The following is a 26847-nucleotide window of genomic DNA, read 5'->3' as shown; positions in this document are numbered from 1 at the left end:
CTAAACACCTGATCTTATCATTTAACATTTAAGGAGAGTGATCTTTATTCCTCTGCTTTTTTTCCTAAATGTTGATGTGCCAGAGATGTCCTTGGGTCTGTCACCTTTGTGGTGACCATACATACTTCCTGTTGAATTTATCTAGTCTGGTGGCTTAGTTACTATCTCTATTGGGACTCCCAAAGCTGCATATCTAATCATACAATTTTTTTTTTTTTTTTTTTTTTGAGATGGAGTTTCGCTCTCGTTGCCCAGGCTGGAGTGCAGTGGTGCGATCTCGGCTCACCACAACCTCTGCCTCCCGGATTCAAGCGATTTTCCTGCCTCAGCCTCCCAAGTAGCTGGGATTACAGGCATACACCACCACGCCCAGCTAATTTTTGTATTTTTAGTAGAGACAGAGTTTTTCTCCACGTTGGTCAGGCTGGTCTCAAACTCCTGACCTCGGGTGATCCACATGCCTTGGCCTCCCAAAGTACTGGGATTACAGATGTGAGCCGCCGCGCCCGGCCTCATGACTTTTTAATGTTGTTATAACCACCTGTCTATCGGAAATCTCCAGTTGGATGTTTCATAGGTGTCTGTTCATGTAAATCTGTGTTGTTCTCAAGGCCTCCTTAGCACGACGTACAAACTCTTTAAAATCTCAGTGGCTTACTTCTCTCCTGTCATCTCTCTCTACCATTCCACATAGTTATTTCCTACTCCTTCTGGGCCGTTTCCTAGCTTCTGGGCCTCTCATCCTGTTATTCCATGTTGGTCTGGCTGATCAGATGTCAGCTTTGATAGTCTGATCTCCGGAAAACATCTTTGAACTCCTCTTTGCATTAAGGCCAGGTGCAGTGGCTCTTGCCTGTAATCCCAGCACTTTGGGAAGCTGAGGTGGGCGGATCACTTGTGGCCAGGAGTTAGAAATCAGCCTGGGCAACATGGTGAAACCCTGTCACTACTAAAAATACAAGAAATTAGCCAGGTGTGGTGGCATAGTGACTTTTTGCAATCAGACTTTGATGATGACCTATAGTCACAACTACTTGGGAGGCTGAGGTGGGAGAATCACCTGAGTCCAGGAGGTCGAGGCTACAATGAGCTGTAATTGTGCCACTGCATTCCAGCCTAGGTGATAGAGTTAACCTATCTAAAAAAAAGACTCAACAAAATAAAATAAATAAAAGCTTTTTCTACCATAGCATTTATAACTTTATATATTGTTGTCGTTGCCTGTTTACGAGACTATAATCTTATTCGTGTCTTATTCCTCTTTGATTCTCTAACCCCTGGCCTGTCCTAGCACTTACTAGGAATGTAATACAAACTGGTTGAATGAATGAGCAGTACTATGAATGTTTACATGAAGTTAGTCTTCTGCAGTATTGTTTTTAACGTCTTCACAGTGTTTGACGGTATTGGTGTACCCATAGTATAATCATCCCCTCAATTTTGGGGCATTTTCCTTTTTCTTTTGTTAGAGTACTAATCGGTTTTCATGGAAGTTCAGTGTTCAAAAGAAGCTTAGAGATTATTCCACTTAACTTTCTTATTGGAGACTCAGCTGTGTTTGTGACATGCCTGGGTCATGCATCTGATAATAGTGACAGAACCAGGGCAAACTTTTATTTAGGTTTGCTTCCTGCTTTATTGCTCTTTTCAGCTTCTTATGCTGCTTTTATGAGACCCTCATAAAGTCTTTTTTTCTTTTACCTGCTCTCAAATTAGATGGGAGTTTATTTAATAGTGCCCTTCTTCCCTTATGGGGTGCTATTACTAATAATATTTTGGACAATTTTTTTTTTAACATAACCTCCCACATACCTGTTTAAACTTTGTTACTGAGTCATTTGTGAAGCTAGCTCTTATTTGTGACTTCTCAGGATTTTGCTGGTGCCATGGGTAAGATATGACTTTGGAAGTGGCCTTCCTGCAAGGCATGGGGTACTTTTCTTTTGGTTTTTGCATGTTGGCAGTATCTGGCTCATAAAAAAGTGACCTTTTACATACTCCTGCTCCCACTCCCTAGCTCTCTAACCATTCCTTTCCTAGTTCCTTCTTGTTTGCTCTTCCTGTCTTCTAAATGTTTGTGATGGTTAATATTATTGAGTGTCAACTTGACTGGGTTGAAGGATAGAAAGTATTGATCCTGGGTGTGTCTGTGAGGGTGTTGCCAAAGGAGATTAACATTTGAGTCAGTAGGCTGGGAAAGGCAGACCCACTCTTAATTGGGTGGGCACCATCTAATCAGCTGCCAGCGAATATAAAGCTGGCAGAAAAACGTGAAAAGGAGAGACTGGCCCTAGCCTCCTAGCCTACGTCTTTCTCCTGTGCTGGATGCTTCCTGCCCTCAAATATCAGACTCCATGTTCTTTGGTTTTGAGACTCAGACTGGCTCTCCTTGCTCCTCAAGGAGATATATACATATTATTAGTTCTGTCCCTCTAGGCCCTGACTAATACAATGTATATGTCTCAGGTGCTGTCTTTGGCCTTGTTTTCTCTTCTTCTTTCCTGGCAATGTCATATAACAACTGCAAAGATCATTCACAGATTTTACTTCTTGGTTGACATCTCTCTCAGGTTCCAGGCCCCTGTTTATTCTCAGTTGCTTTCTGCATATCCCACAAATCTAAGAGTGTGAGGCTTAGATGTCTTAACCAACTAACTTTCATACCAGATAACATCAACTGGTAAATAGCTCGTTTCCCTTCCTTCACTGAAGTTCTGTGTTGCTCCTATTTTTGCAGTTTTAAAAAACAGCTTCACTGTCCTGTCATCTAGGCTCCAGACTTAGCCAAATTGTGCCGGTCCTATTCAATAACATCGCTTGAACCTCTTGAATCTTTGTGGCCCACATCCCCATTACTAGTACTACAATTATTTTAGAAATTAATTTTCTTTGACTTGTTTACCATTTTCTCTTTACTCCCATCAAGACACACATTCAGAGGACGTCTGAGATGCTCATTTTTCCTAGCTTCATAATCCTAGCCACCCGTTCCAAATTTCATTAACACTCCCACCAACCTTGTCCTCATTTTATCAGGATCTGGTAGTGCCTTTTCCTTTTTCTTTTCTTTTCTTTTTTTCTTTTTTTGTTTTTCAGATGGAGTTTCGCTCTTGTTGCCAAGGCTGGAGTGCAGTGGCACAATCTTGGCTCACTGCAACCTCCGCCTCCCGGGTTTAAGTGATTCTGCTGTCTCAGCCTCCGGAGTAGCTGGGATTACAGGCACATGTCACCACGCCTGGCTAATTTTTGTATTTTTTAGTAGAGACAGGATTTCATCATATTGGTCAGGCTGGTCTCGAACTCCTGACCTCAGGTGATCTGTCCGCCTCAGCCTCCCAAAGTGCTGAGATTACAGACATGAGCCACTGTGCCTGGCCAGTGCGTACCTTTTCTTATAAACTCTGTGATTTAAAAACTTGAAGCACGAGATGAAGATCTTTGTAATTTTTTCATAGTTGTTCCTGCTTCAAATAGACGATTGGCTTTCCAGCTTTTATCTGCTGCTTTAAACACACACACACACACACACACACACACACACACACACACACACACACCCCTGTAGTTCTGTTGACCCTGGGGAAAGTGGGTCTTAACTACTGGTGCATCTCCAGTAAGATCCAAAGAATCAGTGAGAATCATTGTGACTTAAGCAATGTAGCCTACTGCTGTCAGGTTATTTCTAAGGCTGCAGCTTTGATCATATTACTCTCTGTACCCCAAAACTGTGTTTGGGTCCCTACTGCTTCCAGAAAGTTTAGGTAAGTTCCAGACAGCCGGGCATTCCAGGTTTATTGTATGTGGGCATGGGGCTGTTTCCAACCCTAAGTAACCCATCATTTCCCACCTTGCCCACACCCCATTATGCACCCTATGTTGTAGCTACATGGATGTATCTAAGACCCTTAGTCTGGAACCCCTGTCTGTTCCTTCCCCGATTTATTCGTTCTGTGCACATGAATTCTTCCTTATTCACAGACCTAGCTTCAGTGCTGGCTCTGCCATAAGCCTTCTCTGATATGCTCAGGTGGAAATAATACCACTTGTTTCCTATAACATCTAAAATTTTATATCTGTATATAAAGGTGTAATTCTATCACCCAGCTCACAATGGCTCTGCTCTACTGCATTTCTAATTGATTTTTAAAGTTTCCAGATAGGGCATCATAATAAAAAGTGAACTGGTAGGTTTATATATTTTTACTTGATGTGTCTTAGAATACACCAATATACTGAGAAGATGACCAGATAGGACTCATAGACCTAAATTCTAGTTCCACATCTCTGTCAAAGCTTAGATAACTCAAGATCTCTTAGCCTTGTTTCCTCTATAAAAGAAAAAAGTTCACCCAGGCATGGTGGCTCATGCCTTTTAGCCCAGCACTTCGGGAGGCCAAGATGGGAGGACCACTTTAGGCCAGGAATTCAATACCAGCCTGGATTCCATAAGGAGACCCCGTCTCTACAAAAAATAATTTAAAAAAATTAGCTGGCTGTGGTAGTACACATCTTTGGTTCCAGCTACTCAGGAGGTTGAGGCTGGAACAATCACTTGAGCCTGGGAGGTCAAGGCTGCAGTGAGCCATGATTGTGCCACTGCACTCCAGTCTGGGTGCGAGTGAGACCGTACCTCAAAAAAAAGAAAAAAAAGTTGTATGAGATAGTTTCAAATGTAACTTTGAAATTACAAACAAAGCCTACCTATATAAGTGCTTTAGAATGGGAGGCAGCAAGATTCAAAGGACCACGTTATTGTTGGCTTTGCTGACCACACGGTGTTTGTTGCAACTACCTAACTCCATTACTGTAGCTTAAAATTGGCCATAGAACTAACGGGCATGGCTAGCATTTTATTTACAAAAATAGCAGCAGCCGTGGTTTGCTTTAGAAGTTCGAGTTACTGAGTGGTCAGTGTAGTCTGACTCAAGAAACCTGAACTGGTCTTAAATGGGATGTGGACTCTTGGCTTTGTTCTTTTCATATAACAAAAGTAACACCATTGCTTTTACAGTACACATGTGAATATCAGTAAGTCCAGCATCATCCTCAGCTTCTTCCCTGGGTAACCCCCGTTAAGTGTGTAAATGCTCTTTAAAAGGTAATATGTGGCATGTCCATAAAGGTCCGGCAGTGTCTTATAAAGGTAAATATATACCCACCCCCTGAACCAGCAGTTCTACTCTTAGGTGTGTTTATCCAAGGGAAATGAAAACATAGGTTCACAAAATGCCCTTGTACAAAAATATCCATAGTAGCCCTATTCATAGTAGTTCCAAACTGGGAACAGTTCAGGTGTTTATCAGCTAGGCGATAGATAAACTTGCATGTCTATACAATGGAATACTACTCCATGGTAAAAAGGAATGAACTACAGATGTACAAAATGTGATGAATCTCACAGGTTGACTGGGAACGAAAGCCTTACCAAAGAGAGTACATACTGTATGGTTTTACTTATGTGAAATTCTAAAATAAGCAATTCTTACCTATGCTGGAAAAAAAAACCCAGAACGGTGGTTGACTTTAGGGCAGTGGACAGGGAGAATGACTAGGAAGGGACATGAGGGAACTTTCAGGGTGATGATAAGTGTTCTGTATCTTGAATAGGGCTTTGGATCATAAGTGAATGCATTTGTCAAAACTCATTAAGTGGTATATTGGAGATTTGTGTATTTCACTGAATATGCAATTATTTCTTAATTTTAGTTAATACGCATGCTGAATTGTTCTCTGATGTTTGCAACTTGAATCTTTAAAATGAGATAAATACAGTAAAATGTTAATTGTAGAATCTTGATGGGTTTATGGGTGTTCACTTTTAGGTTTCACTCAACTTTTCTGTGCATTGGTAAACATTCCTAATTGAGTGCTGGAGATTATGAATACATTTGTGTGTTTCTCTCTACCTCCTTCACCAGTCTCAGAGTGTTTCCTACAGATGACTATCAGGTTTCCTGTCAGTCCTTTTTTTAGCACCATTTTTATATATGTATATAAACATGTTTCTGTATATATGTGGAGTATGTAGAAATAAGTAGGTTCTTGTCTACCTTTACATGAGTAATAGGAAACTCATATGTTCTGGAACTTGATTTTTTTTTCACTTAATATGTTTTGGCTGTATATATAGGTTTGTGCCATTCCTTTTCATAGCATAATGTATTAGTCCATTTTCACACTGCTGTAAAGAACTACCTGAGACTGAGTAATTTATAAAGAAATGAGGTTTAATTGACTCACATGATATGGCTTGGCTGCGTCCCCACCCAAATCTCATCATGAATTGTAGCTCCCATAATCCCCACATGCCATGGGAGGAACTGAGTGGGTGGTAATTGAATCATGGGGGCAGGTCTTTCCGGTGCTGTTCTTGAGATAGTGAGTAAGGCTCATGAGATCTGGTGGGTTTTATAAATGGGAGTTCCCCTGCACACGCTCTGTTGCTTGCCGCCATGTAAAATGTGACTTTGCTTCTCATTCACCTTCTGCCGTGATTGTGAGGCCTCCCCAGCCATGTGGAACTGTGAGTCAATTAAACCTCTTTCCTTTATAAATTATCCAGTCTCTGATATGTCTTTATTAGCAGCATGAGAAGAGACTAATACACTCACAGTTCCACATGGCTGGGGAGGCTTCAGGAAATCATGGCAGAAGGCGAAGGGGAAGCAAGGCACTTCTTATTCTTACATGGTGGCAGGAGAGAGAGAGAGCCAAGGGGGAAGTGCCACACACTATCAAACAACCAGACTTGTGAGAGCTCATTATCACGAGAACAGCAAGGGAGAAGTCTGCTGCCCATGATTCAGTCACCTCCCACCAGGCCCCTCCCCCAACATGTGGGGTTTACAATTTGAGATGAGATTTGGGTGGGGCACAGACAAATCATATCACATAATATTCCATAGTGTGGAGATTATGCTATAGAATATATATATTTCTTTCTGATGGATGTTTAAATTGTTTCCAATTTTTATCTTAAAAATTGCAGTGCAACCTTTTATCTAGAATAGATAAACTGAGAAATGGAATTGCCCATTTATAATATATATTTATTTTTATGAATGTATTGTTCTGAGTGGGCACAGTAGCTCACGCCTGTGATCCCAGCACTTTGGGAGGCCAAGGCAGGCGGATCACCTGAGGTCAGGAGTTCAAGACCGCCTGGCCAACATGGTGAAACCCCATCTGTGCTAAAAATAAAAAATTAGCTGGGCGTGGTGGCAGGTGCCAGTAATCCCAGCTACTTGGGAGGCTGAGGCAAGAGAATCGCTTGAACGCGGGAGGCAGAGGTTACAGTGAGCCAAGACTGCACCACAGCACACACCAGCCTGGGCAAAAAGAGCGAGACTCCGTCTCAAAAAAAATATATATATATATACACGTGTATGTACATCTATGTGTGTGTATGTACATATATATATATATATACAGTTCTCCAAAAAAGCTGTACCAGTTTGTACTCCCACCAGCAGTGGATAAAAGTACCATTTCTTCTCAAGCACTGGATATTATAACAATATTGTACAATCATACAAAAATATTGTGCAGTTTTTTTCCATTTTGATAGGATGCTGGTATCTATCTGGTTGGTTTAATTTGCAATTTCTTCAATATTTTTATATTTGCTCAATTTTAATTTTTAAAAAATGCCTGTAATCTAATTTTTTTTCTTTTTTTTTTTTTTTTTTTTTTTTTGAGACAGGGTGTGGCTTAGTCACCCTGGCTGGAGTGCAGTGTCATGATCTGGGCTCACTCTGCCTCCTAGGCTCAAGCAATCCACCTGCCTTGCCTCCTGAGTAGCTGGGACTACCTGTGTATGCCACCACGCCTGGCTGATTTTTGGATTTTTGTTTGTTTGGTTGGTTTTTGTGGGGCTTTTTTTTTTTTTTTTTTTTTTTTTTTTGAGATGGAGTCTTGCTGTGTCACCCAGAACAGACTGCAGTGGCATGATTTTGGCTCACTGCAACTTCCACCTCCTAGGTTCAAGCGATTCTCCTGCCTCAGCCTCCCAAGTAGCTGGGATTACAGGTGCCCGCCACTACACCCGACTAATTTTTGTATTTTTAGTAGAGATGGGGTTTCACCATGTTGGCCAGGCTGGTCTCGAACTCTTGACCTCAAGTGTCTGCCCGCCTCAGCCTCCCACAGTGCTGGGAATACAGGTGTGAGCCACCACACCCACCTAATTTTTGTATTTTTAGTAGAGACTGGGTTTCGCCATGTTGCCCAGGCTGGTCTCAAACTCCTGAGCTGAAGCGATCTGCCTGCCTCAGCCTCCCACAGTGCTGGGATCACACGGGTGAGTCACGGCCCCCAGCCTGTGTTATGTTCTTACTGGTTAAAGGAAATTTTGATACACTTTGAATATTAAGCCTTTATTATACTTGTAAATATTCTTTATGGACCTATCTTTTTGTTCTCTTATCTCTTAACTCTTATTTTGGTTTATTTTTTAAATTGTAATGGTTTTAAATGAACATTAGCACAGATTTAACAGTCTTCTATGTGCTTTTCTTAATCACTTATCCCTATATATTGTATAATCCATCATTTCCCCACTGATATGAATTGGCAACTTTGTTAAATGAAAAATTCCATTTTATATGGATTCTTTTTAGGATATTGTTTTGTTGATCTGTATCTTGATTCCTGTGTATCATCACACTGTGTAGTAGGCTCTGTATTTGTGATTGTAAAGTAAAATACATGTGTAAATTTTGTGTCAATACTATCTGTTCAGTTTTAGTATCCAAATAGTGCAAGCCTTATAAAAACCATTAAGGTAACTTGCAGAGCATACACAAATAATAGTTTATGTACAGAAAATAGTCTGTTCTTTCCATTTTGAGAGAACTAACTAAAGCCATTTAGACTTGGTGTCTTTTACCGGGGTAAAGCTCTTTTTTGTAAAAATTCGTGGTTTGAACATTTTAATTTTCCTAAAAGATTTTATATTTCATCTGTTTTCACATTTACTAATTGAAAACACTTTTGATCAAATTGATTTATTATTTAATGTATTGAATGGTTTTGGTGTGGTTTTTCATTACATTTTGTGTCCATTAACTTGTGTTTTTATCTTAAATCTCTCCTACTTTCTTTGGATTTATTTTAGTCTTGAGCTAAATCTGGCTTTTTTGTTAGTCGTATATTTTAATGATGTTTTAATGAATGCATCTAGAGCTATGGGTTTTACTTTGAGTTCTGCTCTAATTACATTATTTTGAATTTTTGGATATTTGTTTTTATTGTCTTTTTAATTCAAGGATTGAGATACAACTTTCTAAATTTGTATTGTTAATTTCTAGTGTATTTATTTTGAGATGTTAGAGAATGTGGCCTCTCTCTTTTTTTTAATGTTTTTTAGTTTTGAATTGTGTTTTGTTTTTGTAATGTAAGTCATGGTCAGTTTGGGGGCAGTGTTCCAAGTTTGTAGAGAGTGCATTTCTTGGTGACTACAAAGTTCTACATATACTAGGTAACTATTATGTTTTAAAAATACATATTGCCCTTTTTGTTGTTCTTTACTCAATCTGTGGGTTTCTGGAGAGGTATGTTAACATCTCTGTTCATGATTGTGGTGAATTTTGTAACTCTGCTTTTGCTTTAATCATTTGAAGCCACTTAGCATCACAGAGGTTCATGGCTATTATGCTGTATCTTCTTGATGTGTTTTTATTTACTTTTATTAAATACACAGTATCTTCACCCTCGCAAATGCTTTTTTACTTGAATTCTAGTTTGCATACAGTAATAATGCCATATCTACATTTCTTTTGTTAGCCAAGACCTATTTTTATTTTCCTGTTTATTTCAACCATTGGTGTTTTAATTTTAGATTGTCTTCTATAACAGCATTAAGTGGATTTTTTAACTGACTCTGATAATGTCCTTTATTATTACCACTTTTAAATTATTCCTGCCATATTATTGACATTTTAATTACAAATTGTTATTGAATATAGGCCAGGCGCAGTGATGCCCGCCTGTAATCCCAGCTGCTCGGGGGACTGAGGCACAAGTATCGCTTGAACTGGGAGGCAGAGGTTGCAGCAAGTGGAGATCGAGCCACTGCACTGCAGCCTGGGTGACAGTGAGACTGTCTCAAAAAAAAAAAAAAGTTATCAAATATAAACAAATTTAAAACTTTAGCCTTATGGTAAAATACAAACACAGTGACAAAATCATTGGCTGCCTGGTGAAGGGTGTGTAGATTGCAAAGGGGTACAAGGAACCTTTTGGATGTGATGGTAATGTTCTATATCTTTAATGGAGTGGTAGCTTCACAGATTATACAACGGTCAAAACTCACTGGAATTGTATACCTGAAATGGAGGAAACTTACCATATGCAAATTATTCCTCAGAATTGATAAGGAAAAGCAATTAAAACATCTTATTTAGATGTTACCAGTAAGTCTTAGCAGATCTCTGCTCACCGTTGCCTTATGTAGTTTTCCTCTTTGCCTTAGTTTTTTTTTTTTTTTTCGCACAGGCTGGAGTGCAGTGGTGCCGTTGGTTCACTGCAGCCTCCGCAAGCTTCCACCTCTCGGGTTTAAGCGATTCTCCTGCCTCAGCCTCTCGAGTAGCTAGGATTACAGGCACGCACCACCACACTCGACTAATTTTTTTTAGTAGAGACGGGGTTTCACCATGTTGGCCAAGCTGGTCTCGAACTCCTGATCTCAAGCTGTCTGCCTGCCTCGGCCTCCTAAAGTGCTGAGATTTCAGGCGTGAGCCACCACACCCAGCTCTCTTTATTCTTGATGTTCTAAAATTTTACCTTTTTGTGTCTAGATGTAGGATGTTTTCCAGTAATTTTTTTTTTTTCCACCAGTTGTCAAACGATCCTTTATTTAAATATTTTCCTTTGTGCTTAACTGGCTGGGCATTCCACAGCACCACTGTTGATGTCATCTATGATATCATGAGGGTGGCGGCCATCAACATTACAGCCCACAGACTGGGCAGTCCCCAAGATCTCTTTAATGGTTCCAGAGAGTTCTCTGGCTAAGGATCGGTGCCGCATCTGTCGAGCAATGTTGACGATCTCATCAAAAGTGATATTCCCACTGTGTTTAATGTTTTTCTGTTTCTTTCTGTCTCTTGGTGGTTCCTTGAGGGCTTTGATGATCAGGGCAGAGGCAGAAGGCACCACCTCAATCTGGGCCTGTCTGTTCTGAATGGTCAGTTTCACTGTAATCCTCAAGCCCTTCCAGTCACCTGTTGCCTTGACAATGTCATCACCAACCTTTTTTGGAGACAGACCCAGGGGGCCGATCTTGGGGGCCAGGGCAGAAGTGGCACTGACTTCACCTCCGGTGCACCTGAGGTATACGACTTTGATCTCGTTGGGGTCGAACTTCGGCGGCATGATGGAGGCGGCTGGTGTCGGATGAACCCGGATTCGGGACGACCAAAGAAAGTTGCACCTTGGCCTCCTCCGAGCCGAAAGCCGAGAGCGTTTTCCAGTAATTTTTAACATTTCCAATCTAGACACAAGCTTGTTATTTCTTTGAGAGTTCTTGCCCCACCCTCTTTTCCTGTGGAGTTCCTATTAGATTTGTTTGTATTTCTGGTTCTCTCCCCAATGTCTCAACAATTTTTCATATACTCCCTCTCTGTTAGCCCAGGGTCATAGAATACCTGACTTGATCTTTAGCTCACTGAATTTTTCTTCAGCTTGACCAGTTCTCCTGAGGTTAAGTTTTTGTCTTTAACAGCTTTATTGAGGTATAATTAACATACAATAAACTGCACATATTTGAAGTATACATAGTTACACTTCAAATATGTGGTGTGCATATTGGAAGTTTTGGTATACACTCGTGTATATGTGTGTGCATATGCTGTATTCATGAAACGATCACTGTAATCAAGATAATGAACGTTTATCACCCCAAACATTTCCTCTTGGCCCTTTGTAACCCATCTCTGTTCTTACCTCCCCAGGCTCTAAGCAAAAATCCGCTTTTTGACACTCTGTTTTAAATACAGTCATGCCTTCTGAGAAATGTGCTTAGCTGTTTTCATTGATTTCATTGTTATGCAGACATTATAAAGTGGACTCACACAAATCTGGATGGCGTAGCCCTCTAGACATATAGGCCATATGGTATAGACTATTGCTCCTAGCTACAAACTTGTACAACATGTTACTGGATGAATACTGTCAGCATTTGTAACACAATGGTAAGTATTTGTCTGTAAACATATCTCAACATAGAAAAGGTACAGTAAAAATACCATGTAAACATAAAAAATGGTTTACCTGTATAGGGCACTGACCTTGAATGGAGCTTGCAGGACTGCAGTTGCAGTGAGTGAGTGGTGAGTGAATGTGAAGGCCTAGAACATTACACTACTGTAGACTTTATAAACACTGTACACTTAGGCTACACTAAATTTATTAAAATTTTTTTTACTTCAGTAATAACCTTAGCTTACTGTAACTTTTTACAACTTTTTTTTTTTAGTTGGGATGGAGTCTTGCTATGTTGCCCAGGCTGGTCTCGAACTCCTGGCTTCAAGCAATCTTCCCACCTCAGCCTCCCAAAGCTATGGGATTGCAGATGTGAGCCTCCATACCCAGCGACTTTATATACTTTTAATAACACTTAGCTTTTAAAGCACAAACATATTGTACAGCTTCACAAAAATATTTTCTTTATATCCTTATTCTATAACCTTTTTTCTATTTAAAAGTTTTAACTTTTTAAACTTTTTTGTTAAAAACTAAGAACAAACATGCACGTTAGCCTAGGCCTACACAGAGTCAGGATCATCAGTATCACTGTCTTCCACCTTCATATCTTGCCCCACTGGAAGGTCTTCAGGGGCAGCAACACGCATGGGGCTGTCCTCTGTGATGACAATGCCTTCTTCTGGATACCTCCTGAAGGATTGCCTGAGGCTTTTTACAGTTAACTTTGTAAGTAGAAGGAGTACACTATAAAATAACAACAAAAAGTATAGCATAGTAAATATATAAACCCATAGCAGTTTATTATCATTATTAAGTATTATGCATTGTACATAGTTGTTGCATACTAGACTTTTATGTGACTGGTAGGTTTGTTTATACCAGCATTGCTACAAACACGTGAGTAATGCGTTGTGTTGCGACATCACTAGGCCATAGGAATTTTTCAGCTTTATTATGATCTTAATGGGACTATTGTTGTGTATGCAGTCTGTCACTGACTGAAATGTTACGTGGTGTATGTCTGTATGTGGGGAATCATGCGGTATGTTTTTTTGGGGGGGAGGGTCTGACTATCATAGGAGATGACAGCTCCTGTGCGTGTTATTGTCTTTTTTTTTTTTTTTTTTTTTTTTTCTTTTTTAAGACAGACTCTCACACTGTTGCCCGGGCTGGAGTGCAGTGGCGCGATCTCAGCTCGCTGCAACCTCTGCCTCCTTTGTTCAAGCAATTGTCCTGCCTCAGCCTCCCGAGTAGCTAGGATTACAGGTGCCCGCTACCACGACTGGCTAATTTTTTGTATTTTTAGTAGAGACTGGGTTTCACCGTGTTGGCTAGGCTCGTCTCTAACTCCTGACCTCAGGTGATCCACCTGCCTCGGCCTCTCAAAGTATTGGGATTACAGGCGTGAGCCACTGTGTCCCGCCTCTTTTTTGTTTAGCATAATTATTTTGAGATCCATCTATGTTTCCATGTGTATCCATAGTTCTTATTGCTGAATAGTGTTGCATTGTATGGATATAGCCAAATTTATTAATTCATCTGTTGGTGGATATTTGGGTTGTTTGCAGTTTTCAGTGATTACAAATAAAGTGTCTGAACATTCTCATTTCCCTACTGTGTGAACATGTGCTTTTATTTTTCTTGGGTAAATATCTAGGAGTAGATTGGCTGGATCTTTTGGTAGGTGTGCATGTTGCTAACTTTTCAAAAAATTGTCAAACTTTTTATTTTCTTTTTCTTTTTTTTTTTTTTTTTTTTTTTTTTTTTTTTTTTTTGAGACGGAGTCTCGCTCTGTCGCCCAGGCTGGAGTGCAGTGGCGCAATCTCGGCTCACTGCAAGCTCCGCCCCCCGGGTTCACGCCATTCTCCTGCCTCAGCCTCTCCGAGTAGCTGGGACTACAGGCGCCCGCCACCACCCCCGGCTAATTTTTTGTATTTTTAGTAGAGACGGGGTTTCACCGTGGTCTCGATCTCCTGACCTCGTGATCCGCCCGCCTCGGCCTCCCAAAGTGCTGGGATTACAAGCGTGAGCCACCGCGCCCGGCCTCTTTTTCTTTTTTTTAAAACAACAACAACAACAAAAAAAAACATTCCCACCAGCAGGATGTGAGAGTTTCAGTGGTTGCACTTCTGGGTCATTACATGGTATGGTCAGTCTTTTAAATTTCTAGCATTCTGGTGGGTATGTAGTGGTAGCTCATTATAGTTTTGATTTGCCTTCCCTGGTGACTAATGATTTGGAACACCCTTTTTATGGGCTTATTTTTGCAGTCCTTATATCTTGGTGAAGTTTCGGTTCAGATCTTTTGCCTGTTTCAAAAAATGTGTCTTGGACTGGGTGCGGTGGCTCACACTTGTAACCCCAGCACTTTGGGAGGCCAGGGTGGGAGGATCACTTGAGCCCAGGAGTTTGAGAGCAGCCTGGACAACAGAGCAAGATCCCCTTCTCGGCTGGGGATGATGGTTCATGCCTGTAATCCTAGTACTTTAGGAGGCCGAGGCAGGAGGATCACTTGAAGTCAGGAGTCCAAGAACAGCCTGACCAATATGGTGAAACCCTGTCTCTAGTAAAATTACAAAAAAGTTTTTTTTTTTTTTTTAAGAAGACCCCCTTCTCTACAAAAAAAAAAATTTTTTTAATTAGCTGGGCATAGTGGTATGTGCCTGTAGTCCTAGCTGCTGGGGAGGCTGGGGCAGGAGGATTGCTTGAGCCCAGGAATTTGAGGCTGCAGTGAGCTATGATTGTGCCACTGCACTCCAGCTTGGGCAGTGGAACGAGACCCTGTTTCTAAAATAAAATAAGTAATGCGTTTTGTTGTAAAAGTTCTTCATATATTCTAGATAGGAGTGAGTCATTTATTTTATGTTTTGCAAATATTTTTTCCCAGTGTTTGGTTTGCGTTTTCATTTTTGTAACTGTCTGGGTTCTTCTTCAGTTTTGATTCTTCTTCAGTTAAGCTTTTCTACTAAGTTTTATTTCAATAATCAGATTATGATATCTAATTTTTAAAAATTATCCCTCACCTTCTACTGTTTAATTATGCTTATTTTTCTTTGTTCTATTTGCTGATACAGCCCAGTGTTTTCAGGCATTGCTGTCTTTGTTGAGTTTGGTACTTTTCTTTATGGGTTAGTTTTATTTTGAATGTGTGATAATTACTGGTTTTGTGCTCCTCTTCTGTGTGTTTAGACTTTCCTATTACAACATTTGGGGATGGAGGTAGCCTGTATAGCCAAGAGCAGCCTGGGTGTGGAGGCTCTCTGCTCCTGTAACCTTTCACCAACCCATTCAGAACATGGCCCACTTTTCCAGCCCAAGCTCCCTGTTCCCACTTCAGGCAGATGCTGCTGCTACTGTTGCTAGTTGCTTGGCACCAGGGGCTCATGCATACTGAGAGAAGCAAAGCTGTGCTCACCTGACTGCTCCTGCTCTGGTACTCCATCTCATCACCTAGTCTTTGACCCAGAGCTCCCTCCTTCTCTCCATCTTTGGTGAGCCAACTACTTTATTTCTGGGTGGCCTTCTCTGATGTCCCTTTTCTTCCTCTTCCTGCTAGAGAACATTCTTTTTGTTTTTTTCCTAGCATCCAGTGTCTATAATTCATTGTTTACATATCTGTCATTTGTAATAACTGAACTCTTGTAGAGAAGCAGCAGATATTATTCACATGTGAATTTCTATCACCCTGAGTAATACAGAATACTTGAATGAGATATTTTTATTTAGAGAATGGGAGTTTTAATTAGAAAAGACAATAGAGCTTGAGACTCCCTGGGAGAGCCGGCCAGGTCAGGTACCACATGGAGAGATACTGGTCTATTTCTTTTACTGGTAGGTTAACTTAGGCAGGTTATTTAATCTTGTTTAATCTTTTTATATTACAATAATTTTAATTATATAAAATGTGAGTGTTTGTATACATATATGTGCATACATTTTATTAAAACAGTACATGTTCATTGGGTTTTTGTTTTTGTTTTTTGTTTTGTTTTGCGACAGAGTCTCACTTTGTCACCCAGGCTGGAGTGCAGTAGCACAGTCTTGGCTCACTGCAACCTCTGCCTCCCGGGCTGAAGCAGTTCTCCACCTCAGCCTCCCAAGTAGCTAGGATTACAGGTGCATGCTACCACGCCCAGCTAATTTTTGTGATTTTAGTAGAGACCGGTTTTCACCATGTTGGCCAGGCTGGTCTCGAACTCCTGACCTCAGGTGATCACCTAACTAGGCCTCTCAAAGTGCTGGGGTTATAGGCATGAGCCACCGTGCCTGGCCAACAAATAGTTTTTTAAACAGTAGTGGGACAACTGGATCTTTCCATGCAGAACAATGAAGGTGGACCCCTACCTCAAACCGTATACAAAAATTAACTCAAAATGGATCAAAGACCCAAACTTGAGAGCTAATTTATAAAATTCTTAGAAGTAAACATAGATGCAAGTCTTTATGACCTTGGATTAGTCAGTGTTATTTTAGATATGCCACCAAAAGCACAAACAAACAAAGAAAAAGTAGATAAGTGGTTCTTCATCAAAATTAAAAACTTTTTTGCTTAAATAACATTATTACGAAAGTAAAAGGATAACTCGTGGATTGGGAGAAAATAATTGCACATTATATATTTGGTAAGGGGCTTGTATCTATATATAAATAACTTTTAGAACTTAATAAAAAAGGCAGATAACCAAATCTAAAAATGAGAAAATGATCTGAATAAATAGTTCTCTGTAGAAAATATACAGATAACCAATGAGTTTATGAAAAAAATGCCCAGCATCATTAGCCATTAGGGAAAATGCAAATTAAACCCACAAAGAAATACTACATCGTATCCAGTGGGATAGCTGTATGAAAACACAGTAAAAGAAGTGTTAATGAGGTTGAGGAGGAATTGGATTTCTGCTGTAGGAGTGTAAAATGGTGAAACTGCTTTGGAAGACAGTCTACCAGTTACTCAAAAGGCTGGAGTTACCATATGACCTAGCAGGGTTTTGACTTCCAGGTATATACCCAAGAGAAATGAAAGCATTTATTTACACAAAAACTTGTGCATGAATATTTATAACATTATTCACAATGGCCAAAAGATATAAACAACTCACATGCACATCAGCTGATTAATGAATCAATAAAATATTGTATATCCATATACAGTGGGATATTATTCAGCCATAAAAAGGAATGGAGTACTGATATATGCTGTAGCATAAATGAACCTTGAAAACACCTTACATGGAAGAAGCCAGTGACAAAGGCCATGTATTACATGATTCCATTTCTAGGAAATGTCTAGAAAATAGATCTATAGAGACAAAGTAGACTAGTGATTGCCAGGAGCTGGGTGCAGGGAGGGAGAGGAATGGGAATGGGTATGGAGTTTTGGGAGGAGGTGTTGAAAATATTTTAAAATTTATTGTGGTCATGGTTATACAACTCTGAATATAAAATGTAAACTTCACACTTTACATATGTGAATGGTATGTGAATAATCCTGTTAAAAATCAGTATCGTTTTTAAAAATTCAAATATACAAAAGATTATAAACTTGCACCTGTTCATATAATGGATTTTTTAGAAATTATACATGTCTCTGCTTTAAAATGTTTTAAACTATAAACAGAATGCTAGTTTATTTACCAAATGGAAATGGTTGCTAGTCATCAGAATTTTCTGAGAGGCCCAGTCTTTCTAGCATCTGAGTCCCTGAATTTAACTAGAAAGTGTGCAGAGGTTGGGAGTAAGATCACAGGGTCTAGTCATGTGTTGAGGGGGCATATTTCCAGGCCCTCATGAAGCCCCACGACTTTTCCCTGTGTCCAGATTATGTGTGCTGGTGTTGCATAATAAAGAATAAAGAATTTGTTGGCTGGATGCAGTGGCTCACGCCTGTAATCCCAGCACTTTGGAAGGCTGAGGCAGCCAGATCACCTGAGGTCGGGAGTTTGAGACCAGCCTAATGAACATGGAGAAACCCCGTCTCTACTAAAAATACAAAATTAGCCAGGTGTGGTGGCCCATGCCTGTAATCCTAGCTACTCAGGAGGCTGAGGCAGGAGAATCACTTGAACCCAGGAGGCGGAGGTTGTGGTGAGCTGAGATCGTGCCATTGCACTCCAGCCTAGGCAACAAGAGAGAAACTCCATCTCCAAAAAAAAAAGTGTCAGTTGAGTGTGGTGGCACACACTTCTAGTCCCAACTTCTCAGGAAGCTGAGACAGGAGAATCACTTGAGCTGAGGATTTTGAGGGTGCAGTGAGCTTTGATTGCACCACTGTACTCCAGCCTGGGTGACAGAGAAAGACCCTGTCTCAAAAAAAAATTTCTTTTTTGTTTGGTGTTTTTTCCAGGTTCCTGGCACAGAGCTTCTAAAGACCCTGGAATTTGAGTAGTAGGAGTGTCTTTATTATGCTAATGAAGTGACTGGCAGTGGGTCCCTAGATAGCTTCAAGATGGAGCATGGTCGCCCAGAAAGACCAAACCATGTCCCAATATGATTGGGACTTTGAGCTAGCCAGACCTCCAAGGAGGGCAGGAGAGAGGGCTGGAAACTGAGCTCTATTGTGTGGCCTGTGGTTTAGTCAATCATACCTACATAATGAAACCCCAGTAAAAACTCTGGACACTGAAGTTCAGTGGAGCTGCCAGGTTGGGAAACACATGTGCTGGGAGGGAGATAGTCCTGATTCCTCAAGGAGAGGACACAGAATCTGCATTGCCTCCTAGACCCCATTCTGTGTGTATCCTTTATAATATAACTGAAATCCTAAGTTGAGCACTTACTTTCCTGAGCTCTGTGAGTCATTCTAGTGAACAAACTTGAGGGTGCAGTGGAAACCTCCTGTATTAGTTACTAGTTGGTCAGAAGTGTGGGTAGTGGGAGGACCTCTGCAGCGGCATTTCTATGGAGGACTGAGCCCATAGCGTGGGGTAGTTGGTGCCAGAATTGAATTGTACGCCCAGTGTGGTTGAGGCAGAAGAGCTGGACAGGGCCCATTTCTCCTTCCCCTGGATGACATGGTGGTAAGCCTTGCCAGGTTTCTTGCCTGTCTGGTTGTTTTCTTGTTTTTGTTTTTTTGAGAAGGGGTCTCTCTCTGTCACCCAGGTTGGAGTGCAGTGGCGCAGTCTCGGCTCACTGCAGCCTCTGCCTCCTCGGTTCAAGCAATTCTCCCATCTCAGCCTCTCAAGTAGCTGGAATTACAGGATTGCACCACCACGCCTGGCTATTTTTTGCATTCTTAGTAGAGACAGGGTTTCACCATATTGGCCAGGCTGGTCTCGAACTCCTGACCTCACGTGATCTGTCTGCCTCGGGCCTGCCAAAGTATTGGGATTATAGATGTGAGCCACCACGCCCAGCCTTGGTTTTTTCTTTTGTAGAGTCCACATGAATCAAACCTCATTTGTCAAAACATTTTTTGAGAGTAAAATGCAATTGATTAGGTACCTAATATCTGGGTACCTGAGGGTAATTAGAATGATACGCTTCCATAATGTCTAGTTGCCTTATCATTCCAAAATGTTTCTAGTTTGTTCTTGCTTTTTCCCCCCCTTAGGAGTTTTGTTTTTATGTTGTCAAATCTCTTGACCTTTATTTTCCTTTCTATCATGTGAATGAAGATAGATACTGTCTTTACTACTTTTTTTCAGATGGGGGTAGAAATTAGGACACTTGTCCAAAGTCACAGGAAAGAGATCAGGCCAGGATTTGAGCCCTGTTGGATTCTCTAGCACAGCCCATGTGTATAACCAGTCTGCTACACTGCCTCCGGGTGGATCTCTGTCTCACACCCACTTTCCCCCTTATCAAAACTATGAGGAGAGAGAGAAGGAACAGAAATGAAGAGGGGTGCTGGGTGCTGTGGCTCACGCCTGTAATCCCAGCACTTAGGGAGGCCCAGCACTTAGGGAGGCCAAGCTGGGTGGATCACTTGAGGTCAGGAGTTTGAGACCAGCCTGGCCATGGCCAACATGGTAAAACCCCATCTCTACTAAAAATATAAAAATTAGCCAGGAGTGGTGGCAGGCGCCTGTAAATCCCAGCTACTTGGGAGGCTGAAGTAGGAGAATCACTTGAATCCGGGAGGCAGAGGTCACAGTGAGCCAAGATTGCACCATTGCACTCCATCCTGGGCAACAAGAGTAAAATAAAATAAATACTGATGTTTCTTCATTATTTAAGTCCATGTTAGTTTCTTTTTTTTTTTTTTTTTTTTTTTTTTTGAGATGGAGTCTCACTCTGTTGCTCAGGCTGGAGTGCAGTGGTGTAATTTTTAGTGCACTGCAACCTCTGCCTTGCGGACTCAAGTGATTGTCCTGCCTCACCCTCCCAAGTAGCTGGGACTACAGGCATGTGCCACCATGTCTGGCTAATTTTTTGTATTTTTAGTAGAGACGGGGTTTCACCATGTTGGCCAGGCTGGTCTCGAACTCCTGACCTCAACTGATCTGCCCGCCTTGGCCTCCCAAAGTGCTGGGATTACAGGCGTGAGCCACTGCGCCTGGCCCACGTTAGTTTCTTTAGTTGGGTAATAAGGAAATTTCTTGAAAGATTTTAAACTAACAAGGGAACGTTAGTAATATGATAGGTACTATTTAGGCTGTATTTGCTGTTTTCTGCTTACATCGAGTAGCACTGAGGCGGGCATGGCACATTGAACAGGTTCCATGAACACCATCCATGACTAAGTCAGGACGCCGCCATTTAGAGCCCCATCAGCAAACTACATCTGAGTAACTAATTTAACTGCCATTTTACACCTGGGTAAGAGCAGCAATTTACAACTTCTGTTTTTATTTTCTGATGTTTCTTCTCTGAGAGGGAAGAGGTGGTTGATAAAGTATCATAGTTATATGTGAGACTGACTAGTTTAAGTTTTTAAAAATTAGATTTGGTTCTTGGCAGAAGGGTCTTGTTCAAGTAAGGAAAACTCACTTCAGTGCTAGAAATAACTTATTTACTTGTTTCTAATGGCCACTAGTATATGGCATCAGATTTGGGACATAGCTGTTAATTTGTGTATATATTGTATGAATGTAATTCTTTGTACTCATTATTTTCATTGTGTAATAGTTCCTTAGAAAGCAGATTTGGATACAGTTTGTTCATATCTGCTATATATTTATTTGCTTTGTAACTATTTTGTAAATTTAATTTACATTATTTTCCTAGAAATGTAAAATCAAAATGTTCAAAACAGTATTGTAATAAGAATATTTTAAGATGACTTAAAAACACTGCTAAATAATTAAACTCTTTCTTAGCAATTTTGTTTCAGACATCTCCACTTTAATGTCAACTGCATGGGTCAACAAACTACTGTGGCCCCAATCTGCCTATTTTTGTAAGCAAAACCTTATTGGAATACAGCCACACTCATTACATTTACGTTTCTGTCAGCCCTGGTGTAGAGGATTTTATCCCTTCGTTCCTGCAGACACCTAGATCTCAAAGAATTTCTTAAACTGGCCTGTGGGCTTTCTGTGTGTTTCATTTCCCTCTATAGCAAACTGATTACTTCTTTGAGATTGGTCTTTTCTTTTTCTGCAACAGGATCGCAGTATGTGGTAGGGAAGTGATGCTGTCTGAAGGTGACATCCTGTTCTCCTCTCTTCTGTCCTCTCGATCCTTATTTTGGCCACCTGGTAATTGGGGGGGAGGGGTAGAATGCTAGTCTAAATTATAAAATGAAATTGCTTGAACTATTTCCCCTTTACTTGAAAAAGGGGGTTGGGGGTGATTCCTGCCTTGCAGTTGAGAAATAAAAGTTATCTAGCTTTCAGCACAGTCTGTTTTGGGGTCATGGGATCTTTGGAGAATCAGAAGAAAGTTGTGGAGCCACTCCCCAGGGGGAAAATATATTCAGAAATATATTATCACAGAAATGAATCTTTGATCAGTTTTTAAACCTTGAAATACAAGTGACTTTACCAATGTATTCTAATATACTTGTCGGCAGCCACTTCTGATGTTAGAACTTTGAATATAGACATTTGAGAAAAATAATTGATTTTAAGTGTTCCCAGAGTAAATCACTGGTTCAGGATAGATCTTAGTGTTCCCAAATTGTGAAAGGAAAGAGATTAAGCCCTTAATGTTGAAACGTGTGTCTCCCAAATCTTGCTTTGTGCTTAGCAGTAGAGCTATGAATTCCATTGATCAGAGGGCTTGTTTCTGACCTTGTCCTTTTTTCACTTTTGCACGAGCCCTGCCATTTGACCAGTGTGTCCTAAACTTTATTCATTGAGTGCTATCTTCATGAGTCGGCCTTATCTGCACATTTCCTGATATTCTTTCAATGAATTCAGTTTTTAAAATATATATATTTTTAATCTTTTAAATATGGAACGACTCACAAATTTGCATGTCATCTTTGCACAAGGGCCATGCTAATCTTCTGTGTATCGTTCCACTGTTAGTATATGTGCTGCTGAAGTGAGCACCTAATTTTTTGTGAAGACAAAGTATTTCCCAGGCTGGTCCCAACTCCTGGGCTGAGGCGATCCTCCCATCTCAGCCTCTCAAAGTGCTGGGATTACAGGTGTGAGCCGTTAACTCACTTTTTAAAACTTAAATTTAAGCAAATAATTACTGTCTGTGAAATATGGGTTTCATATACTAATTCTTTTATATTCGCCACTTAAAGGAACATGTAAATATTGGGAGTTTTGTTTACCTAAAACCATCTTTTATCTTTTTAGAGGGCATCAAGTTCATTTTGGGAAACATTCCCCAATGTGCTGGAATTTTAAAGCTTTGATTTTGAACCAAAGTGTGAATGGTGGAAGCTGCTTTAACTTGGAAATACCAGAGGAAAGGAGGGGTCATTGGATGGGTGGGTGCTGCCTGCTGAAATACCCCTTGCTTGGGCAAATTTATGTGTCCTGAATATGAGGATATTTGGCTATGTGCATGGCAGAGCTTGGGATCATACCCTTGCAAGAACATTTGGTTTGTTTTTCACCCTGGCCAAACATGCATACACACACACGCGAGCGTGCACATTTCATAGGTTTCATTTTCTTTTACAGGTTTGATCTTGCTCTTCTACCTAGTTTTTTATGGGTTCCTGGCTGCACTCTTCTCATTCACGATGTGGGTTATGCTTCAGACTCTCAACGATGAGGTTCCAAAATACCGTGACCAGATTCCTAGCCCAGGTAATTATCTTGCAGTTATGACTTTGTTTTGGTTTTTTTTTTTTGAGACAGAGTTTCACTCTTGTTGCCCAGGCTGGACTGCAGTGGCATGATCTTGGCTCACTGCAACCTCTGCCTCCCACGTTCAAGCGATTCTCCTGCCTCCTCAGCCTCCTAAGTAGCTGGGATTACAGGCATGTGCCACCACGCCCGGCTAATTTTGTATTTTTAGTAGAGACAGGGTTTTTCCATGTTAGTCAGGCTGGTCTCGAACTCCCAACCTCAGGTGATCTGCCCCGCCTTGGCCTCCCAAAGTGCTGGGATTACAGGCGTGAGCCACCGTGCCCGGCAGTGGTTATGGCTTTTAACAAAATTGAGTTATAGTTTATCTTCACCATAAATCTGTTTTATATAGCAGATAGAAGATAGCTAAACCTTGGAGTTGAGTAATGTGAAGGTTTTAATTTTTGTTGTTGTTGTTGAATATTTACATACTGATTTAAAGACCTTCACATTTATATACTGATAAATCTTGAGAGTTTGAGTGGGTTGTTTGTTTTGTTTCAGTTTCTTTTTTTTGAGACGGAGTCTCGCTCTGTCGCCCAGGCTGGAGTGCAGTGGCGCAATCTCAGCTCACTGCAAGCTCCGCCTCCCGGGTTCAAGCCGTTCTCCTGCCTCAGCCTCCCGAGTACCTGGGACTACAGGCGCCCACCACCACGCCCAGCTAATTTTTTGTATTTTTAGTAGAGACGGGGTTTCACTGTGTTAGCCAGGATGGTCTCGATCTCCTGACCTCGTGATCCGCCCGCCTCGGCCTCCCAAAGTGCTGGGATTACAGGCGTGAGCCACTGCGCCCGGCCAGTTTCTCTTTTTTTTTTTTTGTCAGAAGTAAACAGAAATGAATATTGAGAATTCTAGTAAAAGCCAAGTTTGAAGAATATAGTTATAGTTATGAATGACTTATGAGTATCATAGAGCAGTTTTACTTTGCCTTGAGTAATTAAGGTATATATTTTGGCACTAGCTTGGGTTAGAGCTTTGGGCTTATAAAATACATATTTTGTGGTTCTAAATGGTTAGTTATGAAATTGGTAAGATGTTAAGTAATAATACCTCATAGAGAACAAAATGAATATACTCTTCATATGTTTAATTCTTCTTGATTTTCTTCTGGAAAAAAATTCATTATACAGGAGAATGTATGCAGTAAAAAACTGAAACATTTAAACCACATTTTCTACCTCCTGATTTTATTCCTTTTTTTTTTTTTTTTTTTTTTTTTTTTTTGAGACAGAGCTTTGCTCTTGTTGCCTAGGCTGGAGTGCAATGGTGTAATCTCGGCTCACTGCAACCTCCGCCTCCCGGGTTCAAGCGATTCTCCTGCCTCAGCCTCCCAAGTAGCTGGGATTACAAGCATGTGTCACCACGCTCAGCTAATTTTTTGTATTTTTAGTAGAGACGGGGATTCACCACGTTGGCCAGGCTGGTCTCGAACTCCTGACCTCAGGTGATCCACCCACCTCGGCCTCCCAAAGTGCTGGGATTACAGGGGTCAGCCACTACACCTGACCTAAACAGTCTTTGAATGCCAGCTCTCCCTTGGTGACTGGACATGACCCTTGTCCTCAGATGCTGATGATTCTTAGAAAAGTAAGAAACAGTAATGTGCAGAACTTCAGTGTGTATAATTCCAAAGGCTGTAAACTAACTGCTAGAGATGACAGAGCAGGGAAGGTTCTACCTAGAGAAGAAAGTTCAGTCCTAGAGGAGTGGGATTTAGAGGGCAAGAGAGTGGGGAATCGGGCCAGGAAGGTGGGAGTCTAGCAGGTTTCTCTCTACAGCAGTGGTTTTCAACCACTGGGTCATATGGCAGCATCTGGAAATATTTTTGGTGGTTACAGCTAAAGAGGTGGTACTGTGAATAGAGGCCAGGGATGTTGCTAAACATCCTACAGTACATAGGGCAACCCCCACAACAAAGAATTATTCAGCCCGAAATGCCAATAATGCCCAGATGGAAGCACCCTTATCTAGATCCTTGCTCACTGTATAGACTTCTGAGCTATATCATCAACCAAACTGAACTAATTGTCTCAACCATTTTTTTCCTAGAACAATTTTTTTCTAATGATTTCTTTTGTTTACAGCTAATCTTAGTCTAAATATCTTGAATAACTCTTTTAAAACTCTTAGTGTATTGGAGCAAGTGTCAGAGATTAGCTCCATGCTACTTTTCCCTCATCTGTCATTGTAGCACTGTTTTTTTCCTACCTTAGACTAATTCTAAGATTATTCTTTACTTGCCATTTAAGTGATGTGACTTACCATTGAACATAGTCTGATCTATTCAAAAACACTGAACTCTGTTTATAATTGCATGAAATATATAAGCATATGCGTTAAATATTTTTAAGTACACAGTTTTTTGTTTTTGTTTTTTTTTTTGAGACAGAGTCTCGCTCTGTCGCCCAGGCTGGAGTGCAGTGGCGTGATCTCAGCTAGTGAGCAAGCTCTGCCTCCCGGGTTCACGCCATTCTCCTGCCTCAGCCTCTCCAAGTAGCTGGGACTACAGGCGCCCGCCACCACGCCTGGCTAATTTTTTGTATTTTTAGTAGAGACGGGGTTTCACCATGGTCTCGATCTCCTGACCTCGTGATCCGCCCACCTTGGCCTCCCAAAGTGCTGGGATTACAAGCATGAGCCACCGCGCCCGGCCTAAGTACACAGTTTTAAACTGAGTTTCTTAAAATTATTTGTTGATTATTTTAGTACTTAAAAGTATCATTAGTTTAAATAAATATATATACATGCATACACATGTACATATAATACATATATATTACATATGGGATATATTAAACATTTCCTTATTTAATATATCACATATGTACATGTAACACATATATAATATGTATGTGTTGTATATTATATACATATAACATGTATTATATGTACATCTGTGATATATTAAATATGGGAATGTTTGAAGACTAGAGAAAATTTTAGGATTGTTTTAAAGCCTTTGTGCAAGGTTGAATTAATCTAGATCTAATGCTTTTTTTTTTTTTCTTGAGACGAAGTCTCGCTCTGTCGCTCAGGCTGGAGTGCAGTGGCACGATCTCGGCTCACTGCAACCTCTGCCTCCCGGGTTCAAGCGATTCTCCTGCCTCAGCCTCCCAAGTAACTGGGACTGCAGGCATGCGCCACCACACCCACCTAATTTTTGTATTTTTAGAAGAAATGGAGTTTCACTATATTGGCCAGGCTGGTCTCAACCTCCTGACCTCAAGTGATCCGCCAGCCTCGGCCTCCCAAAGTGCCAGGATTACAGGCGTGAACCACTGCACCCAGCCGATCTAATGCTTTTTAAACAAGGAAAACTTATATTAAACTTGGAAGCCTGATTGCTTGCCTTTTCTTCATTAGTAAGCTTAAGCAACATGGTCTGTATTACATGGGTGTCAACTTCTGATAGGAAATTGTTGGTGGTTATACTCCAAATTCAGTATGT

General features: G+C 40.8%; 2 protein-coding genes and 1 non-coding gene across 8 annotated transcripts in view; 1 reads left to right on the top strand and 2 right to left on the bottom strand.

Moving 5' to 3' along the window:
• Nucleotides 1-26847, top strand: part of ATP1B3 (ATPase Na+/K+ transporting subunit beta 3) — a 53032-nt gene that overhangs the window by 5906 nt on the left and 20279 nt on the right. For 3 of the 6 annotated variants that reach the window (XR_010113903.1, XR_010113904.1, XM_063610699.1), the window contains exons 2-3: nucleotides 21751-21842; nucleotides 23229-23357. Coding sequence is in view for 4 of the 6 variants with exons in the window: in XM_063610699.1 (XP_063466769.1) it covers nucleotides 21751-21842; nucleotides 23229-23357 (221 nt within the window). In the remaining 2 variants the exon portion in view is untranslated. Of the gene's footprint in view, nucleotides 1-21750; nucleotides 21843-22898; nucleotides 23033-23228; nucleotides 23358-26847 lie in introns of those variants that run through there. The other 3 variants (XM_055295195.2, XM_055295198.2, XM_055295196.2) reach the window with 2 other exon arrangements.
• Nucleotides 10837-11455, bottom strand: LOC129491211 (large ribosomal subunit protein uL11-like). Its single transcript, XM_055295199.2, has one exon. It carries the CDS (start codon nucleotides 11371-11373, stop codon nucleotides 10876-10878), a length of 498 nt encoding a protein of 165 aa, XP_055151174.2. The 5' UTR covers nucleotides 11374-11455; the 3' UTR covers nucleotides 10837-10875.
• On the bottom strand, nucleotides 22534-22640 carry LOC129492347 (U6 spliceosomal RNA). Its single transcript, XR_008660809.1, has one exon. It is a non-coding gene; the product is annotated as a U6 spliceosomal RNA (small nuclear RNA).

The sequence above is a fragment of the Symphalangus syndactylus genome, chromosome 10 (genome assembly GCF_028878055.3).
Source record: "Symphalangus syndactylus isolate Jambi chromosome 10, NHGRI_mSymSyn1-v2.1_pri, whole genome shotgun sequence".
Classification (NCBI taxonomy): Eukaryota; Metazoa; Chordata; class Mammalia; order Primates; family Hylobatidae; genus Symphalangus; species Symphalangus syndactylus.
The sequence above is the reverse complement of the archived record's forward strand: the minus strand, read 5'-3'. Positions and strand labels throughout refer to the sequence as shown.